Source organism: Thunnus maccoyii, chromosome 19 (genome assembly GCF_910596095.1).
Source record: "Thunnus maccoyii chromosome 19, fThuMac1.1, whole genome shotgun sequence".
NCBI classification, from domain to species: domain Eukaryota; kingdom Metazoa; phylum Chordata; class Actinopteri; order Scombriformes; family Scombridae; genus Thunnus; species Thunnus maccoyii.
In genome coordinates this window covers 12,902,364-12,924,509 of record NC_056551.1, presented here as the reverse complement: position 1 = coordinate 12,924,509, position 22,146 = coordinate 12,902,364, and the positions used below count along the sequence as shown (strand labels likewise).

Below are 22,146 nucleotides of genomic sequence, written 5' to 3'. Positions count from 1 at the left end.
AGCTTTTGCTGCAATACACATAGCGTAAATTCTCTGGAGCAACTATATAATTAATGACAGAAATACCCTACAACAGATAATTAATATATTACAATGATTGTCATAATGTATTCATATTAATTTCTCACTGCTTTTAGAGCTAGCAGCAACACCACTTCTGTTATACTCCTAGTTTTAATTTTCTTTCATCTAATTTTCTTTCACTATATGCATCACTTTTGTGTTATTTTGAAGTTGCTGATGCCTTGATCGCTGTAGTTGAGTTTTGATGCATCTGGCCTTTTATCCCTTTCTTCACTTTCTCTCTTTCACTTGCTTTCTCTTCGCTGTCTTCCTTCCTTCCTTTTTTTCAGAAATATAAAAAGAAACAATTAAGATTACAAGTTGTGCTGTTGTTTACTGTTTATCATCTGTTGGTGACCTGAATCTGAAGGAAAAGGGTTCATTTTTATTCATTAGGGGTTATCACGCTATGCTGGGGAGCCTGAGGTGCATAACCCAGTTCAACATGAGGAGGCTGCTCTCAACAAGTTGCAAAGTAGACCTGCTTATCTCACCGACACACATTTCCCTTTATTCACTGTACACATACAGACATCTACTCAAAGAGAAACACACACTAAACATGCTCCCCCACACACACACAAACACAAACACACACACACACACACACACAGCAGAGATGACCTTTTCGGAGTGGTATGGATAGTGTAGCTTGAGCGCTACTATCAATCCACTCGAAATCCAAGGGCCACCTGCACTCACACACGTGCACCCACGCACACACATATATACACGCACACTTCGTCCCATTTCTAATTGAACTGGTGACATTCTCTTTCACCAGAGTGAGAGAGATAAAGCCATTAACAGAATGGAGGACAAGCACTGCACAATAACTGCAGCTTCACAGCCTGTTAGCTCAAACATTTGGCAGGGTTAGACGCTGCATTCCCACTGGAGCTAAAAATTGTGATTCTCCAAGACTTTGGCAGGGAAAACTGGAGGGACACGAAGTGGATTTAGGTACCTTGAAAGAGTATTAAAAATCTATAAAATCTAGTTTATTCTTATGATCTCTGACACGTATGGCTTCATTTGACATTTTTAGGCAATAAATACCCTGGTGTACCTTGATACGCTTTTCTTCTTTAGTGTTATGAAGCATCTGTCAAAAATGTTAAGCCTTCTTTCTTTTTAGTCTGAGGTGACAGCTGCAGTATACACCAGGACTGGAAAAAATGTCAATACAGTTTCCATTGAACTTTTAACGCAAGGCTCGAATGCAACAATTAGTTGACTGACAGAAAATGAATCAACAACAATTTTGATTAATAAAGAACTAAAATATGAGCATTTCCTGCTTTTGTCTGTTTAATGTAATTGGACTAGAACAAAATGAAAGCAATTTGATTATGTGACTATTTGAAAAAACAATAGTCAGATTAATCAATGATGAAAATAAGCATTAAATCCCAGCACAATCCCTTAATCGAGCTATGAGCAATTGTCACTGTCTACACTATATATTTTAACCTCCTGATTAAAGAGGAAATGTCATAATTTGGCTTAATGATCCCCTCCAGACATGTTTTAAGCAATATAAAAAATATTTTGCTTTGAATAATAATTTGTCTTATATGGTTATTCCACAGAAAAAAGTTCAATTACCTCATTTAGCTCCTTAAAATGACATCTCCTCCTTCTCTCTCATTAAAAATCCAGCATCTATGAATATGCAAGTATTTATTTAAGTATTTAATTGCTGGACACAAGATGTCTCCTACTTCATTGAGAGGTACATTCTGTAGTGTGTACGGTGTACAGTATGTGCACTTGAGGCTTCAAGTTTCCACTTCACGCTTGCGTATAAATTGCATCCTGGACAGGGATTGGCTTCCAAACTAGTTGTGATGTCACAAATCATGCTTGCAGGTATTTTTATTTAAGGTGAGCACAGAGAAACTTTCCCTATTCGGCAGATGAATTTGACAACAACAGTCTAATGTCAAACTTTGCACAGTGAAGCTCAAACATCCATGTGAAGAAACAAGAAGAAGAAACCGTAGTGGAGGGGGACTTAAAGAAGAAAAAAAAACAACCAACAAAAAAAACAACGTATGTGTTATTGTGAGTGTGTGTACGATGCTGTATGTATCTTTATACTTGTGTTCCTTCTCAGAGCAGTGTTTAACACACCAACAGTCGCAAATTTTATGAGCCGTTGCTAATGGGAGCTTCTGCAGTCATAAACCACATTGTGAGGAGAATGTCTATGTGTCATGCGCGTGTGTTGGTATTACTCGACCATAGGGGAGTTGTTGCCCAGTCACTCTGATCACCATGTAAATCAGAGCAGTTAAGGAGGACTCGCTGACAGGAATCGACCCCGTAGGCCAGCGTGTGACCAGAAAATGTTGCAGACATTTAAGACAAGTGACATGATAAGTAAGCTACTTTTGCCAGGATAGGAGAATAGAGAGAGGCTGGATGAAAATATTATGGTTAATGTAAAAAATCAAATGCTTTACCCTGCATTTTTCATAACCTTATTCAAATGAAATGAAAAAAATCAATATTTCTTGCTCCAAATTAATTAAAAGTAAAACATTTTATATTTTTATGCAGCATTCCCTACTTAGTCCAAGTTGACAGGTGGATTAAAACTGACACGTGTATTACTATTACCCATTTGATGCTGTAAGTGCTCTGTGTTGAAGTGCCTTAAGTCACTCTTGTGCCCTCTTCACATCCTGATTACTGTTATCTTCTAGCAAAATAGCAGCACAACGGTCTAGTATACCATCAATAAGAAACTCCCATACACACACAAACACGTACATTCAATCTGTTAGAGACTAATATGGTCATCCTTGAGTTAAACCTGACTGCTACACAACCTGGAGGTTGGTTGCACAAGATGTTCTCCTTTCCAAGAGGGCATGTGTGAGCGTAGGTATGAAAGAAAAATAAATCATAAATGATGGTTAAGTCACCAAGGATCTGTATCCAGATCCCTGTAACAATCCTCAGTGTCACTAACAGGATATAAGACTGTGTCCAGTTTCAAAAAACTGACCTGAAGCCAATCCTTAGAAGTGAGGGTTCAGTTCCAGTGTCTTGTAGGGCTGAAGTTAATGCTGTTATGTCTCTAAATTTAATATATAACACTAAGATTCTCTTTTTAAAGACACCAACATTGCTACAACATAGTTTGCCAGGGCAAGAAACATGATCGATCAGAGAGGTTGTAAACAAGCCAACAGTTTAGCTGGATTACCGAAAGCAATTTCTTCAGAGGTGAACGTGAAAGTAAATACAGACAAAATGTCATGAATAATCTTCCAAATAAATCTTGCTAACCTGGGGGTTTGTTTGAAACCTGTATGATCGTCTGACTGCTCATGTTTTTTTGCCCCGACAGACTTTTTGGCTGGGTGCCTAGATATCAGCAATTAACTTAGGGAGTGCAATATTATTATTGAACGATGGCCAAATGTACCAAAATAATACAACATCAAAATTGGGCATAATTACTTTACAGGGAGACATAAATATTAACATCTACCTCCTACTAAGCTGTTTCTTCCTTTTCTTTTTTGAGTTCAATCCAGGTCAGACAGTATACTTAGCATAAATTTACCAGGAGACATACAAAATCTTCCGCAAGGGGAAAAAAACCACTGTTGCCTGACATTCATCAGAAAAAAACACATATGCACACATACAACTGTTATATCCTGGCTATCTAAAAGCCACCAGCACACACCATGTGCTGTGTGCGTGTATGTGTATATACCTTCATATGCCATTGTTGCATAGTGCTTTTAGACCACACACTCCCCAATTACACTCCATTTCATGCTCCAGTGAGACCAACTGGCTGGCAGGTCTATGTTACATAACCACATTACACAGCATTTACAACTCGCTGTGTACTAAACTAATGTGCACATGCACACCATCACAAAAAAACACTGCACATGCACACTAAACATGAAAATTATCAATGACATATGCATGTAAAACCTATACAATCAGTTACACACAGTGTCTTGCACACACACACACACATCCATTACTTCCATTACTTCCATCCATCACACCCCATTCTGTCCTTAATGCCCTGCAGGAAAACCATTTCAGTTCAAGGTGTTGTGGTTAGACACGCAGCCTATCAGCAGCGGCTACTTCACTTTAGAAGCAGCAGAATCAAATGTCTTTCCTCTCTGTTGCTGCCTGTCTCTTTCAGGCTCTTCCTGTCTCGTCCTGTCTCTCTGTAACCATCTACTATAAATTACACGACCCGACGCCAAGGACACATCTCACTGGAACAATATAAGCTGATTGGAGGGACACTCGATACGCGTGTCTTTGTTAAAATCTCTCTATTACCATTTATTTTTAGAGCAGTGTTTAAGAACATTGTACAGTGTGTGCATGTGTGTGCGTAGGCAGTGTGTCTGCTCTTACTTTTAATAAGTCATGTGCCTACAGTGCATGCTGACAGCACACATTCCTAGGTATTGTGAAAAAAGAACCAGAGATGAGAGAGAAGAGTGGGAAAAGCCTTTGAAAGTAAGCAAACAAGCGTGACCAAAGCTGAGAGATCGACAGAAGGAGATGCAGGGAGGTGAAGACAAACTGAATTTTAATATTTTCAGCCAGCTGCAGTAAAAACAAAGATCTGTTTGTACTGAAGGTGACAACATAGGCCAAAACAACCTCATAGTAAAACCCAGAAAAACAAATCACCACCCATGCGTACCAGGGAAAACTGTTTCAGTGGGGGTGTTTGAGAAAATGTCACACCTCTTTAGCCCAACATAAAAGCGAGTAGTGTTGAAGGAGAAAAGAATGTTTCAAAAACTTCAAAAAGACATCAAAAATTGGTGAGGAGTGATGGGACAAGCAACACTGAAAAAAAACAACAACTCAGTGCATTCTCTGTAACATCCAGCAGCCTCGGGGAGATTGCATTAAAAATTCATCCTGTGATTTATCTGCACTCTGCTTGGCAGGCCGGCCTGCCACACTCCGCTATCCGGTTTTATTGTGCTCTCTCTCTCTCACTGTCTTTCAAATTATCACATGCACACAGTCACACACACATGGACAGGATAGCGGGGTGTGCAAAATCGCATTCTTGACTGCATGACACAGATCTTGCAGCAAAACAACAAAAGACAAGAAAGAAAATGACACAGGCTGTCCAAGTCAAGCTGGACATCTCAGCTGTCCTGATAAACACAGGATAAAAATGTGATACATGGAAAACTACAAGATTATAATACCAGACAATATAGAGCAGCTCATCACCATCTGCAAATTCCCAGCCTGTCTTATTTCATTAAAGATCTGCTGTCATCAATCTAGCTTAAAAGCTGGCCTCCAAAACTACATTACCCAGCCTACTTTGCACTGACGGTTGAGATTTCATTTATCTGTGTCCTCTGCTTCCGGTAATGTGTCAGCGTAGTTTAAAAGGTTTATAGCGTGCCAATAAAATATTATGACTGCGCCGCTAAAAGCAGATGAGCTGACTTCGCACTGCTCTGGGCATACTATTACAGTATTGAGTAGGGGCATGTATACATGAAACAAATACTAGAATACACTAAAATAAACATAAAATTATGTACATGGAAGAACAGGGAAATGTTTTCCTGTTTCAACAAAAGGGTAATGCTTCATTTTACAGGTCCTTAAATTTTATACTAATTTCCTTGAAAATTTCTGTGTAATTTGCAGGTATTTAACGGTTAATTTTTTAGAAAATTTTGCAAAAATGCTGGGATTTGTTACAAATTATAAGAAAAAATTGGTTTAGTTGGTAAGTGCTCACTCAATATATTTGGATTGATATGTAGCTGTTATTAAATTATTAATAAATTAGATTCTTAACAATTTACAATACTTAATTTTCAGTGTATAGTTTTCTGTGTCAGACTACATATCAGCATATTTGATTCCCATTTGAACACATTTCCCATATACTACCAAATTACATAACCCTTTCAAAGAAATGTCCTAAGAATGAGCAGTTACACAGCAGCTACATCAAGAAAAATTATTAAAAGAAAATTTCCTGGAAATTAGTAAGGAAGTACAGGATCTGTAAATTGTTTTTAACAAACAACCCAATATGCTAACATATCGTTTGACACACAAGACTACATACTGAAAACTAAGTATTTTTTGTCAGTTAAAGAATTATTAAGAATTTACTAAGAATTTTCACAAATTTACAACTTTGTATCAATCCAAATATATTGAGTGGGCACCTACCAACTAAACACTTTTTAAAAAATTTCTAATTCCTAAAAATGAACTCTTAAAAAACTGCAAATTACCAGAAAAATTCTGGGAAATTAGCATAAAATTAAAGGACCTGTAAAATGCAGCTTTACCAACAAAAGCTTTTAAAACCTGAGAGTTTTTTTTAGGCAACTCACTTATGTCTCTTAATAATTGTACAACAAAGAAAAGATGAGTGTGTTTCACATTCAACACAGTCTAAGAAGTGGAGCTGAAACCACAAAATTGTTAAAACTTTCCACTTGATAAGTCCTACAGTGCCTCCTCCAGAAACTGAGGGGTGAACTAACGATGACATGCACAAGGACTAAGCTATACAACAAGCTAGACGGATACAACATAATCAACCACGAGTGTGGGTATGTGTGTGCGTAAAAAAAAAGAGGGAATGAAGACGCCGACAAATACTGCGGGCATGTGTATTCATTAAGTTCAGAAAGCTCAGAGGAAAGTCGATAAAGAAGCTGTTTGGTGTATTGTGCGGTTTACGTGGTGACACCCTTGCCAAGGTCACCCGCAGTATTTGCTGCATCACCATAACTCAAGACTAATCACAGTACTGTGTTTGCAAGCTGCAGACACACGCACACACAGGGGCATGCACTAGTCTCATTACCCTTGGTTATTTATGAGCTCCAACCATGTGCCCTCTTCTGCAATGTCCAACCTCAGCACCTTCAGTAACATCTCTTTCAATTCCTCTCAAACATTCAGTCTCCTCTTCCCCTCCCCCTTTTCTGTCTCCTCTCCTTCATCCATCTACTACTAACCACTCTTCCATTCTTATCCTTTTTTTTTTTTTTACTCATTTCCCTCCTTCCTCCTCTTGTTCTAGTTTTTAATAATTCATCTTCTTCTCTGCTCCCCCCTTGGGGAAAAGCTCCCACTGTCACAGGCCAAGACCATTAATCAATCCCTCGTTTCTTTTTCTCTCTTTGCTCTCAACCTTCCCTCTCTCCTCCATTTCCCCGCTCTAAACTTCTCTTTTTGGTTTCCATATACTTTCCGCTTTTCATTTCTCATGTTTCTGCCCATCATTTGTGTTTTTTATGGTCTTATCTGCGCCCGCTTCTCAGTCTCTCCTTCCACTGCTCTCTTTGATCTTTTCAGTCGTTCTCTCCTCCTCCTAAACAACGCAGTAGTTCTTTTTACCCCATCATCTTCCAACTGTGACATGCCTCTTGTGCTGTTATGTAAGGAGCAAACCTCATTTCTACACTCATTTAGCATTAGTGATTGTGCAACTGTAGACCAATGAAAATGAATCACCTATCCTTATTTAATATCAACAAATAAATACAGGCTGGATGTAACACATTCATTCCATTACTAGTTATCCAACTATCGGTAGAAAACCTCATGAGCAGCCAAAAGTAATCAAATTGATTGTCCGATTTTTCTCTATTTTTGTCACCACTCTCCTACTTTTCACCATCACCCTCTGTGTTAGTCTTCTGTTTCCTTTCATTGTTCTTTATCTTCTTAAGCTCCTCTGCCTCTTTCATTCTTCTGTATTTTCCTTTCCTTCTTTCCCCAGTGGTAATTTATATTGCCTGTGGATCTCATCTCCCATCTACTTTCTAAAACACAAGTCTATACACTCCTGTCTGCAACAGATATTTCTATCTCAAATGTTTGACACATGCACACACACTCTGCTGCCATTTCTAGATATAGTTATCAGATTGAACTCTTATACCCTCCAGTCTGGAAGCTGTTTCCTTGCTCTGCTGTGGATAATCCATTGGCATCCACCTGCATGACCACACACAAGCGCACACACACACACACACACACACAGCAGAAAGTACAGCACAGAGTGTATATTACCATGCCTGCAGGAGGAGTGGTTGCACTTTTCCTTCCTTCTGACGCCCGCCTCTGGATTTGCTGGGCGTGCGGTGTGGTGCAGAAGCAAGGTTACCAGTCAGGATGTTGCTGTCACACCTTTTCCGCTCCTCATGTGCTCTTCTGTCACTCTGGCCACCGCTCTAAGAGAGGTTGTACTTCTAAGAGATTGAGAAACGAAAGGAGACACAGAGAAGAAGAGATTAGTGTCTAAACAACGAGAGGGGGAGGTGTCAAGGGAGATACGCAATGTTTCTTCTTCTCTACTAAATAAAAAACACAAAAAGGGAAGAAATCTTTTTTTTTTTTTTTTAAAGATAACTAAATGATTAATATAACATACAAAACAACTCCCAACACACATTCGACCTTTATCTGTTTAACCTTGCGGAACCCAATTCCATCCATTCCTTCATCTGCCCTTGTAACACTCAACTCACACGCACAAATGCGGTTTTCCCAGCAAGGGTGCAGTCCCCGTCCTTGACTAAAAGATCTGACAGAATGGCTGATCAACCCATGTGGAGATAGACATGTGGAGACACACACACACACACACACATACACACATAGGCCTTCATTCATTTTTCATGAGCTGGCAGGGATCTGAGTGAGGGGGATGTAATACAAACATGTACTTGTTTTCATACACTGGGTTACACACTTAAGCCTAACGCACCCTCCTCTACTCTCACACACAGACACACATACATTTACATGCAAACTAATTGGCAGACTACATGTTAACTGCATTTAATTTCTTTAAAAAAGAACGCTACCACAATAAGTCTCAAAGTGAATCCATATCTATAGAATCTCAAACGCACAGTGACATTTCCAACCACTTTGCAGAAGAAATAATGATGAAATTGTGTGAAAAAAATTGCTATGGGGTTTCTGCGTTACTCTAAAATACAGTGTTTTACTGTACTGCACTTCCAAATCACCCCATCATGATCACTCAAGAGGGAGACAGACAGGAAACAAATAGAAAGAAAGAGGACTGACAAACCTCAGAGGTGGACTTTAAAATGACAGTGTTTAGTGACTAGTGAGCACTGGACCATTGTGCTGCAGAGTGCTCCTTCCAGCACAATATGAGACAGTAATGGTTCTAACCTTATCTTTTCCTGGCTTTTATTCCTCTCAGTGAACAAAAACAGAGGTAACAGTCAAGTAATACTGTAAAAAGATGTAGAGGCTACCGACACTGTTGAAACAATTCAATACCTAACCAATACTTAACCAATTAACCTTATATCTTATAATAAGCTCATGATTTTACAAAAAAACAGCAATCAGGAAACAGGAATCCATTGTGGCTTTTACCTTTGGCTCATCTTGGGGCTCTGTACAGTAAATCAAACATGTGGTGTTGCTATGAAAACACAGGCCAGTTTTATCAGTGCAGAGTATGTTGAGGTGAACAGATACACAACGTTCCTGTTCACAACATGAAATGTCAACAGTATCGCCACTGACAGTACACAGACACATCTGGTCACACTCAAACCACAGCAATGACATTTATAGAGCTGAGCATGTTTGTGTGTGCGTGCGCATGTGCGCACAAGAGTGTATGAGTTGATTTCTGAAAAGGTCTGCCAGACTCAGGAGTTGTCTGTTCAAGCAGGTGTGGGAAATGTTAGAGAAATGTTACTTTCATTTACAAGAACTGTGACAAAAGATATTAATTCACAAGCATTTTTCCATGATGAATGTAAGATGATGACATGACAAAAACAAAACAAAACAAACAGAAATTTAAAAAAATGACTTAATGTCTTCATATTATTGTTGAAAAAAATCAAGATAAAATGTGATTTGAAAAAAACTAAAATACATGATGACAAGAATGGGTCATGGTAGAAAAAAACATTTCATATTTTTGTTTTTGTGTATTAAAATATGACTTCAGCAAGGCAGAAATGTCAAATATTTTTAATGATTAGATGTGACAAAAATTATGAATGATAAAGTAAATCTGACTTTTGATCTTGGACTTAAAAAATAATACATCTAAAAATAGCTGCAAAAAAAATATGCTATATGGCCAAATTATAATTGTTTGATTTCATTGTAATTTGCAAACCTCATAATATCTGAGAAATTAGATTAAGCAGACACTGCACTCACACAGGAAACAATACAGACATTAATGGGGCACACATGAATCTATTAAGGTCCATCACAGACACCAGACTGTACCTCTCTGCTGTTACTTCTTGCCTTCCCACACAGAACGATCACTGGCAAATTTCTTTTTTATATACTCTATGTGATAAATAACATTGTCTGTAATGTGTAGAGTATCTCCTCACCTTGACACTACATCCAGGGTTCTATCTGGATGCTGTCAGGGGACAGAGAAGATAAACACATATGTGATTGTTAGTCTCTCCTGGAGTAGACCTGCTGGTGGATTAAACTGTGATGATGCTACAGCCTCTCAGTGAAAGCTCAGTGGGATCCAGGGAGAACGAGAATAAGAGAGGGAGAGGAAAGAGGGGGGAGATGCGGTGAGTAGTTTGAGAAAAGAGAAAAAAAAAATGGAGAGAATTGGAAATGAGCATGAACGAGAGCAAGTAGGACAAGGGTAGCGGGCAAAAGAGGCAAAGGGCGAAACTATAAGAAGAATACAAAGTGGTGCAAGGGGGCAGAGGGGAATCGGATAAACAGCAACACGAGATATTGAGCTGGCCCCTCAGGCAAACAAACTCCACCAGAGGCTGCTCCTCATTTTCTCTCAAGCTCTCCCTCTCTAAGCCCCTAGCCGCTGGCCTGCAACACTGACAATTACCTCCTCTACACACCTGGCAGCGACAGCGTCTGTGTCGGTGCACTTTTGTTTTGCCAGTTACATTATAGCCAACGCTCCTTGCTGGAGGGGGGTAAGCTCTCTTCCAACATGGCTTGGCCACTTAGGATTGTATGCACATGATTAGAGTGCATGGGCGCAGACACAAACATCCTGCCAAGAAGCATAATACCAATGTGCCAGCCCCCATTCGATTCTCATTATCAGAGCTATTCAATGATAAACAACAACACCCATTCTCCCCCTTTGTTCCTCTCACACGGCACTCTTCTTTTTCATCTTCAATTTAAGTCAAATGTACAAAATACAGCCATTTATGATTTCAAAAAATATAATAAGACAAAACAGAGTGAGTGTGTTGTTTGAATCAAAGTTTAAATGAAGCCCTGAATCTTCAAAACAACAATATGTGGCCTACAGTATGCCCACCTTCACTGTCTCCCACTCAGACTGAGGGCGTCTAAGAGGACCTTGTTTTCACATGCGTGGCTGTGTGCTGACTGTTCATACTGTATCTGCCTGTTTATTCCTAAATCCTCCAGATGCTTTTTCTTCTGTGGGCTCATCCCGACCAATTATTACATTTCTCCCTGCATCCACCCGCCATCGCCTTTTTGTACGCCTCCCACCAGTATCCAGTATCTATTCTCCGTTTTTCTTCTCTCTTATTCGCACCATCCTGGTGGGTCATTAATGTGTGATTGTGTGTTTTTCTCCAGAGAAGGAGAGGAGAAATAGGGAAAAACTGGCAGGAGCCCTTCCTCATTAACGCTGGTGGTAGCTCATGGACATTAGCATGTGCACACACACATGCACAGATTTGCACATGGCACACACGCAGGCATGCGCACAGGCACTGTCGTCTTCACCTCAATTCGGTTCCATAGTTATTGAATATATTTCTGCTGGAAGTTTATGCATAAGGGAAAACACACACACCTGTGCTGTGTCCTCCCAGCGCCAAGAGTTGGTGATTACATCCTGTTTTCCCTACAGAGATGAAAGGAATCAGGCAGAGGATAATAAACAAGGGATGGGAACTGATTGAAAGATGAAGGAGAGATACCAGAGCTGGAGAATTTGCTGAGATGGCTCTGAGCAGCAATTTACACCTTTCTCATCTGATAACCATCAAATAAGATGAGCAGTGGAAGAGACAGAGCGAAGGGAGACAGAGGATTGACAAAAACCAGAGAGAGAGTGCTAATTAGTGTTGACGGAGCTGCTTTTCACAATGTATTCCCTTTTAGAATTTTGATTATCTGATTATCAGACTTTTTGGATATTTCTGCTTTTGAACTCCATGAAATGTTGTTGAGTGTAATGTTTAATGACTGTGGCGTGGTTAGAGGTGAAATATTTCATCCAGCAGCCACAGTGCCAGCAAGATTCCAAAATTAAAGACACCCTATTACTATTTAACCAGTGAAAGGACCTTTGATTGATGGCTGGTTACATGCAAGAATCGCTGGAGGAGAAACCCAACTTTACAGCCACAACCAAAATCTACTGGCACTTTATAAAATTATGAATTATAAAACACAAAATGAGTATCTTTTAATTCTAGGGAGTTTTAGAGAACTCAAAAACTAATGATCTACTATAAAAACCATCTTTAGTCTTATTATAACAGAGAAAGCCTTGGGCCGTGCTTCGGGAAAAAAGCCTTCTGCCACAGTTTTGGAATAAGATACTCTCTCCAGACACAACACTGATTTACTTTATACAAGCTTTCATCAATCTACATATTTTACATCTACCTTAAATAGCCATGGCTGTAATACATTTAAGGACATATAACGTACTCACAGATCTGTGCATTAGTTCCAGCTCTTGCCCTGCTGTCATGTCGTACTCCTTCATTCTCTAAACCGACAACTGTAGAGGCATCTCTGTGCACTCAAGTGAAGCAGACCTACAATGAATCTAATCGTTGCAAAGGAATGAACAGGTGTAAATACGGGTGATATTTCTGGCAGCTGAATCTCGTGTGTTATTCTGAAGTTATTTTAGAGCAGGACTGTTGATTTTTCTCTCACCTGGCTATTCCAAGTTAAATTATTTTTGGCCTCATGAATGCTTTGCTTACCAATGCTATTTCTGCCCCATCATGTTTAAACATTCCTTATACACCTGGAAGGCTGTTTGAGTGCGTAAGTAGTCTGTATGTTATATCAGTAAAGATTTGTGTGTGTGTGTGTGTGTATGTGTGTGTGTGTGTGTGTGTGTTTGTGTGGAAGGCTCCTGGGTTATTGGTGCCATAATGTTTGCATCTGGGAAAACATCTGCAAAAGTGTGCAGTAATGAGTTGGACAAACATGCACACAGACAATGAAACTCTTAGGACCAGGTGGTGCACAATAAACAGAATGGATGCGGAATCACGCTCTCATTCACCTCTCTCTAACCACCTCTGTTGTGAAGAAGCGCGCAATTGTGTAAACAGGTGCTAGCTGACTGAGTTGTCTGTTTGCCTGGCTATTTCTTTACCAGAGGAGATAGAGAGAGAGACAGAGACTGATGGAGAGACAAGCAGTCCGAAACATACAGTGTTGGGAATAGACAGTGTTACAGGAAGAGAGAGGCACAAGCCAGGGACAGATATAGAGGGAAAAAGATATAAAAGTTAATTTTTTTTTACTGCCGAGGAAATAGCAGAGAGAAGCTCAATGTTCAAAGGGGATATTAAAGAAGAATGCAGCCTCTGTTCCTCTTGATAATGTGAAAATGAATGTCTGAATTTCGATGAAAATCAAGATTCGCTGCAAATTCTCATGTCCCCGTTTCCCTAGCAAACTTCCCTCTTTGCTATTCATGTTCCATCTCTCCTCCAAACTAACATCATCTCATTTCCTCATCTGTCTTCCATTTCCATGTCTCTCTCTTTCCTTTGATCCTTTTTTTTTTTTGCAGCCAAGAGAACAATTTTAATACCTCTGTGTCCGGCATAATAGACTGATTAGACTGTAAACATGGCTAATTAAAACAGAAGTAGTAATAATGTGTGTGATGTGATTGTAATTTGGGCTGAATAAAGTACAGTTGAAGATCTTTTATTGCCGCAAGTGTAACAGTGGGAAGAGAATTGTTGTTGTTGTTGTTGTTGCTGTAGGGCTTTTGTGGCAATTTATATTTTATACTTCTTTATGTTGTGAAGGCTTTTCCTTCCCATAATGAACTTATTTCCTTTCTTGAAATAAACAGTATTTCCCTTCTCAGATGCTACATTTCTTTCCGAATAAGAAAGAGGTTAACACGCTGTTGTGTTTTGCTTATATACCTTTCTAAAATCAAGGTAAGTATTTACTCTACAGACAAGAAGACTGATGCAGACAAGATGAAAGTAAAAGATATAATAAGATAATAAAAGTAATTTGATTGGGTACTTAAGTCTACCAAAACTCTCGAGTTAGGAAAAAGTGAGAGAAAAACAGAACAGAGACACTGAGGGAAGCATTTTGGGTATATGCACTGTCCTCCTTATTGTTTCAGGGCCTGGAGGCAAAGGCTGGACACTCTGACCCTCCTATTCTTGTGCCATTTGTTGACCATGTGGACACCATTGATCCAGATTTAAAAAAAGGTCGAACGGCACCCCTGTGGAGGCTGCGGTCAGCATGGATGGCCTGCAGCAAAATGAAGAACCTGTAGTTCAATGAGAGTGGAGAGACATGCCCTGGTAAGCCACTTGCTGACTGGATGTATGGTTGTTTTTTTTTCCTGTAGCTCACTGTGAGGCCTTACTGGCTCACATGTCAGAGGAGACCATGTCCCTGATTGCCTGCCCCCGAGATGCAGAAATTACACTTATTAAAATATGGGAGGAATATCTGGGCAGTAGTAGTGAAACGGCCTCTACCTGACACACCTCCTAAATATTAGAGGGGCTAGATCTCAAATTGATACTCCTGGCCACAAGTGCAAAGTGTATGTAGTGAATCCACACCTGTGAGGAAAGAGGTGAGTACTATCAGGACATGCAAGACTTTAAAAACTGGTTTAGCCTTTTTATAGAACTACATTGATTAGACCCTGTTGTGCCTGTTAGATGAGATGTGAGGAACCACTCCTTAGTTGAAGCTACCAGTAATCCCCATGAACAAACAGACTGCTAACTTATCAGTAGATTGCAAGGACAGGAAAGACAGATGATAGTAGGCTAATGAGAGGCCCCTTTGGCAGTAAGAGAAGAGAAAGGAGCTAGTTCATAACCATCTTAAAGATCAGACTGGACTTAAATAATAACTTAACTGGACTTAAATAGTAACTTAATAACAGGCTTCTTTTATACAAATACATCACATGCAGGAAGCAGCAGCCACGCATTAGTAAATATCAGTGTTCATGCATTTGAGCTCCTTTGTTTTATTTGCTGTGGTAGAGACATGATCAGCAGGAAGCAGCATAGTGTAGATATTATCTGCATTATGTCTCATTAATGCAGCCGGCTCGACGCATGCTGGAGGGACATTAGAACAAAGGACACCAGGTGAATGATGTCAGATGTGTATTGCATGTGCGTCACGGTTGGGGAAAGTGGGTATGTTGTTGCCTTTCCTCATTTCCTGTCACTTCTTAGTTCTATCTTTCTCTCAAAGCCAAAAGAGGTCTATGTGCACACTGTATGTAATTTGCACTCATCTCTAGCAATTTTTGTCACCCTCTATTTTTCGCAAATTTGTTCCTCCCTGACAGATTTGTGTATTTTTTTTATATTTTGTTTTCTATTCCTCTACAACACTGCTAATATTGAGTGCTTGGCATGGAGAATAATTAACAGGTGTGACAACAGGCAGGACAATTGCAAATTACAACCTGAAAAGACTGTGAGGAATTGGCCCGTTAAAACCTTACAGATTAATTTAAAACTGCAGCTCTCCATTCCGGTCCTCGGAACAAGGGGTCCTGCTGGTTTTCATTCCAGCCATTTAATCAGGCACTGTTTTACACCTGGGAGTCAAGGTGAATGCAATTTAGACTTTAGTAGGATAGAAAACCAAAAATACTACTGGACTCGGAATGAAATCTTTATGTGAGGACTATTGTTCTTCTAGTTGCAGTATTGTTGAGTTTTAATATATTCTGCCGTCTTTTTTTTTGTCATTTTTCTTTTTCTTGAAGTGAAAGTTTAATAAGATATCAATATATCATTTTATATCAATATCCACTGTTGTTTGTAAGTTTTACTTAGAATGATATGCACAAAATATTTCCATAAATATTCTTGTGTATGGAAATATTATACCAACTATAATGTTAATATGTTATGTTACATTATAGTTGGTATAATATTCAATACTAGACTTTTTAAACATTCATTGATATATGTTTCATTTATTGATATCTTCAGAGACAAATGGGGAACGAGACATGTTTTAGGGCCACATAACATACAAGACTCTGAAGAAAAATGTCAAATATAGATAGATACATCTTTCTAAAGAATAAGTGAACAAAAAGACACCTCAGTATCACAATGGACACACTGACTCCAGTGAACACACACGCACAAAAGCAATTATTTCTCCCACACGCTCTTTTCCCCACTGAAATCAACTTATGCACCTGATCTGTTCTAATTTATCTTAGCTCTCTTACTAACTACTTACTCTCATATTTTACTGGTGTTTTATTAATTCCTTGTTCAGGCTCTCTGCACTTTTCGTGTATCACATTTGATTTTGTCTATCACATTCAATTTTGTCTGTCATCCCCATTAGTTTATCATTTCTTTTGTGAGAAGATTCTGTCATAAGCCCTTTAGGAATTTTAAAAGAAGTATTTTAGTAATCACACAGACACTTCTCCAATAACTGCCATTAAAAACCATTCTGGTAACCAAATTATATTTGTGTTTTTTTTTTCCTGCTCTGCTCTGTCAGTCCTCAGTTTATCGTCCACATTGCCATGATATCAATAGGATAATGTGAAAGAGTTTTTTCTACATTAATGTTTTCTTTATAAAAGATACCACAAATGGTGTGATGACTAAACACTACAGGTCCACTCATGCTGCAATAACAGGGTTCCACAGTCAATGGAAATTACCTTTAATTACGTCTTTTCTTCTTTTCAGATCCTGCAATGAAGGAGTGAGTCAGTAACGCCCACAATAAGGAAAACTACCAAACACACCGTTTATATATTCACTGTATAGTATGCAGCCTGATGTCTTGGAAACAAGATTAGAAAAATGAAGATAAATTACCCTGCATTGGTTTATTGATTACAATTGGTATTCTAATTTATATTATCAGCATGACAAGATTGGGTCAAGTTTTGTTAACCCTGATCATTTTTCTCTATATTCACTCCTAGCTTTGAGGAATGATACTCTGGTAACCTGTATATGTTTTTAACTAGCACACTGTAGTTCTGTCTTGACTGGGTCCAGGTGCAGGCCAGGGGGAGGTCAGAGAACAGAGTATTGATGAGATGGCAGAAAGCAGAGAAAACGCTGATGTTGCTTCTGCGAAAGAAATAGATAACATTGACAGGAGAGTGTAACTCCCCTCGGTCGATTATTAAAATGGAGAAAGCTGTATGTGTGCGCAGTTCCTGCTGACGGTGGGTCAGGGTGGAGAGACTTGGGGTCACAGACTAACAAGGATAGATGAATGTATTTGTGACTGAGTGCATGTGCATCTATCTATCTATCTATCTATCTATCTATATGAATCCCAGTTATAATTTGCATTATTAACATTAGTCTTCTCAGGTAGGTTACATCTCCATGGGCTACCTTACTTTTACTGTAACTGAAAACTTAACTGCTATACACACAGGCACACACACACACACACACACACACACACACACACACACCCACACACACACACACACACACACACACACTCACACACACACACACACACACACACACACACACACACACACACACACACAGTTGAGTACTGTCCTGCGTCAGTGTGGGGGAATAAATAGACTATCACTATGCCAGAACTGAAGCATGCTGCAACTGTGTGTGCTTGTGGGTGTGTGTGTGTGTGTGTGTGTGTATGTGTGTGTGTGCACTGGTAGGCTCCTGCTGTGCTGATTTCAGCAGGAACAGATGGTCCTGCCAGGGCTCTGCCGAGGCTCCACAGTCCGTGGTCTGTGAGAAGACTTGTGAATGTGCATACAGGGTGTGTGTGTGTGTGTGTGTGTGTGTTTGCGCGCGCGTGTGTGTGTGTGTGTGCATGCACACTCCTGCTGATTTCCTCCTCTGTCTTTCCACAAATCACCTACCGCACACTTCCTTGTATCTATTTTACATACTACATACGCACAGACACACTGACACTGATTGTTGCAGTTTAGTGATATCCTAGTGGTCTTTGGCCTACTTGTCTGTTCCATTGACACTTAGCAGCTTAATCCTGCTTGAAAGGCTCTTCACTGCTAAGCTCATGTTTGCCAACACACAAAGCTGTCACACTCCCACCTCGTTGTGTGTGTGTGTGTGTCCAAGCAGGTTTGTGCATGTTTAGTTGCTTATATACACATATTCACATAAATGCCAGCTGTCAAAATTAAAGTAAGAGTGTGGTATATTGCTGCATCCTATTGAAACTATTAATTTAAATTAAATAAATGAATAATATACAAACACACAGATAGATAAATAGAGAACAACGAGTGTTACGAACACACAGCAAAGCAAGATTATATGAAAGCATGAGCATGTGTTTCTTACATCACTTAAAATTCTAGGAGCTGCAGAGATGAAATTGCTGCAAAGATAAATAGATCTATAAATGTAAAAAAAAAGGGTAGCACATCTCAATTTTCTAGTCAAGGAGGACAAAATATAAACATTTCACTTGTTTATTTGGCTCACATCATGCGTTTCGGCACATAGCCTTCTTCTAAATAGATCTATGTTGATCATAAAAAGTAGAGGAGAGGGTGGATAAACATGTCTTTGAAGATGGGCTTTATGTCCAGAATACTTCCCCCTTTAATCTAAATGTTGATACAGGTGTATTTATGGTAAGTATGTATATGTTTTCCGTTAGGGGATTAGAAAAAAACAATCTTGATATGCTGCAAAGCTGATACTGAGCAGCAAGCTCTCCTTGCTTGGTTATTAGCGAGGTGATATTATCTCCTCACAACACCTGGAAATAAGAATCAATGTTTTATAATCCTAGAGTTGTCCAGACATTTTATTACACATTCAACTGCAGCTTTTTGTCCATGTTTAAAACTTCACCTGGTTTCAAAGCTGGGGGTATGGTCGATGTCCAAAAAAGGGTCATGAAAGGTCAAAACAGGACTGTAAACTTATTTGGAGAAAATTGAGGTCAGAAGTTGGTGTCTGTGCAACATATACAGTATGTAGTATGAGTTGTGAGAGCATGAGGAAAGCTAGGGTTGTCCAGATGTGGACTAATTCCCTAATGGGTTTTTACTCCACGACACACAAAAGCAGGCTAGCAAGCGCACACACACATATAGTACTGTTTGGTATCCCGGTGACGTTGGTCATTCTCTCTCTATCTCTCTAGCCATTTTCATTAATAAAAGTAGTGGTGTAGCTGCTGATGGCAGATGAGCAGATTAGCGTGATGTATTACAAATCCAAATTACAGTAAAGGATAGAGTATTTTTAAGAAATTAATTTTACTTGATGGACTCAATGTTATAATCTTACACTGTGGGCATTCATAAACATTGAACAGCTTCAGTGACTTGGGAGAGAGGGTCCCATCATACACTCTCTTCCTGTTTGTCAGTGTTTTTTTAATAATCACTCTCTTTAGCTGTAGCCTTGCCTGTTCTCTGTTCTCTGTTCAAACAGCAGAGAAAATCTCTTGAATGCAGATTGCTTCCCCCTTCAGCTGAAATGACCAAATTCATGGAGTTTGCCAACTATTGATTTCAGGCAAAATATAGCGGAAAAGGTTTCCTGTACTGTACCTAGATTGTTTCAAATAAAGCTCACAGGTAATGGATTACAACACTGTAATCCACAGATAGACAAAATAAACATCTTTGTGTATTCATTCTGTTTGATAGTAGCATTCATAAAATGTGTGCTACATCAGTCAGCTCAGTTTCTCTCCCAACCCACTACTTCTTCATCTGCAGGAGCTGATCAGTGACTCCATTCATTCCAGGTCAATTTGGGCAGTGTGCTCGATATGGCCGTTTCATTACACACTTCCTTCCTGTCTGTCTTTGCGACTCTAGGGAGAAGACGGAGGGACCGAGCGGGAGAAAGGAGGGAACTGGAGGAGAGAGAGAGAGAGAGAGAGAGAGAGAGAGGGCGGGATTGATTTTTTTTTTCTTGTGTGGTAGAGTGCGAGAGAGGGAGGAAAAGCGGAAGGGAGGTTAGAAACAAGGGAATAAGAGGGAGACGGTAGAAATGAACAGAATAATTTGCAGTGTGTGAGGAGGAGGGGGACAGAAGTGCAATATGATAGGTGTGTGTGAGAGCGTGGAGGATGAGAGATAAGAGAGAAAGTAGGATGACAAGGAATGAGATTGTGAAAAGGGTTGAAGGACAGTATGTGACTGAGCTAGAGAAGAATAATAGAGCCATAAGGAAGGATGTGAAAGGCTGAAGAGGAGGGAGAATGAGGGAGGAAAAGATTAAAGGGGACTTACAGTTATTTTAGACTTATTTTCCTGTTTTCCATCATACAAATTAGGAAGGCCTAATCACCAGAAAAACTTCTGATCTGATAAGTCATTGTGTCTATTAGTATAAGGCTCTATTTTCAATTTCCAACTCCCTCTAAAATTACTCTACCTCCTCACTACATCTCTTCTTTTTCAATAGTCTGTCTCCATCAGCCTCTTTTGTGTTTTAATTGTTTAATGTCCAATTGCCACAGTCATGGTTACTAACAAGCTAGAAAGTGAGCAAACAATAAACCACATAAAATAAGAAAGAAAGAAACAGAACTGTACAGAAGAAGGAAAAAGAAAGAGAAAAATCTCCCCCAACTCTGTCTGTAGGTTTGGTCTTTCTCAGCAATTGGGTCATTCCTTTGACAAAGGAACCAAAACAACGTTGTGGCACACAAACTGCATCTCCTCTGCTTTTAGATTTTGACATGCTAGTGTATGTGTGTGTACAGTATGTGTGTGTTTGTGCTGGTGTGAGAGGGAAGCATTAAATTGCAACAAGGCCTGAAACAAAGGAGGGAAAAGACAGTCAGAAATCAGCCTCAACTTTTCCCCATGGGATTGGTCGCCATGGCTACGGAAGCATTTTCAGCTGAATGTAGGACAAACATAAGGAACGGAGAGTGTGTGTGTGTGTGTGTGAGTGAATGAGTGAGTGAGTGAGAGAGATAACATGGCAGCACTATGATACTGTCATGAAGAGCAGAAGTGTGTTAATGTGGATAAATGGATGTAGATGCAATGATAGTAAAATAAAAAGATTAAAGGTCGAGTATTGCATTGCATAAATATATCAACATACTATATCATCTCATCCTGATTGTCATCTAGGCTAAACATCCAGGATGCAATTACAAGAACACATCTGCCATATATGGCACGGTAGCAAACCACAAGACACTCGATCTCCAACAGAAAACATGCAAGGCGGTAGAAAAAAAGCAGTGACCCCATACGCACTCTCTGAACTCCAATGGAAAACAGAGACCTATGAGAACAAACAACATCAAGAGACTATAACATCTCATCTTACAACCAGACAATCAGACTCCATCTATATTTCAAAAGCTACGGAAAACTGCGACAATAGGCTGTCATGATCCAAGATTGGTGGAGGGCACCTTTAATGAGGAACAAAGGGATCATGTTTCCATGTTGGCAGGCTAACTACAGTATCACCTGAGGGCAATTTGTCAGAATTTGGTAACAACCCTTGAGAAGAAGTAATTGAATTTGTGCATAAACTCCTGTTTTCTCAATGTCTCTTAATTTAATCGAGAGCATTTAAGTGAATTTAACTGAAACCCTAAATTAAACAGTATGTCATTATGGGATCTGAATGCCAAGCAGCCGTAAGCATCAATAAAGAAAAACATGTAACTAATAATTACATAACCCCCTTTCACTTATTCTTTAACAATTGAGCTGGGGACTGTATTATTATGCTGTGAATTTGAGTTATTTTGTTTGTATCAGCAGTTTGCTGAGGATTTACAATATGTCTCTGAAAATTGTATGTGCTCAAC

General features: G+C 39.3%; 1 protein-coding gene across 8 annotated transcripts in view; it reads right to left on the bottom strand.

Moving 5' to 3' along the window:
• LOC121885556 (spermatid perinuclear RNA binding protein) overlaps nucleotides 1–22,146 on the bottom strand; it is a 79,029-nt gene that overhangs the window by 23,470 nt on the left and 33,413 nt on the right. For 6 of the 8 annotated variants that reach the window (XM_042395136.1, XM_042395133.1, XM_042395135.1 and 3 more), the window contains one exon: nucleotides 8,149–8,327. In XM_042395136.1, the coding sequence (XP_042251070.1) occupies nucleotides 8,149–8,151 (3 nt within the window). In that variant the 5' untranslated portion in view covers nucleotides 8,152–8,327. Of the gene's footprint in view, nucleotides 1–8,148; nucleotides 8,328–10,487; nucleotides 10,520–11,923; nucleotides 11,975–22,146 lie in introns of all 8 variants that reach the window. The other 2 variants (XM_042395140.1, XM_042395139.1) reach the window with 2 other exon arrangements.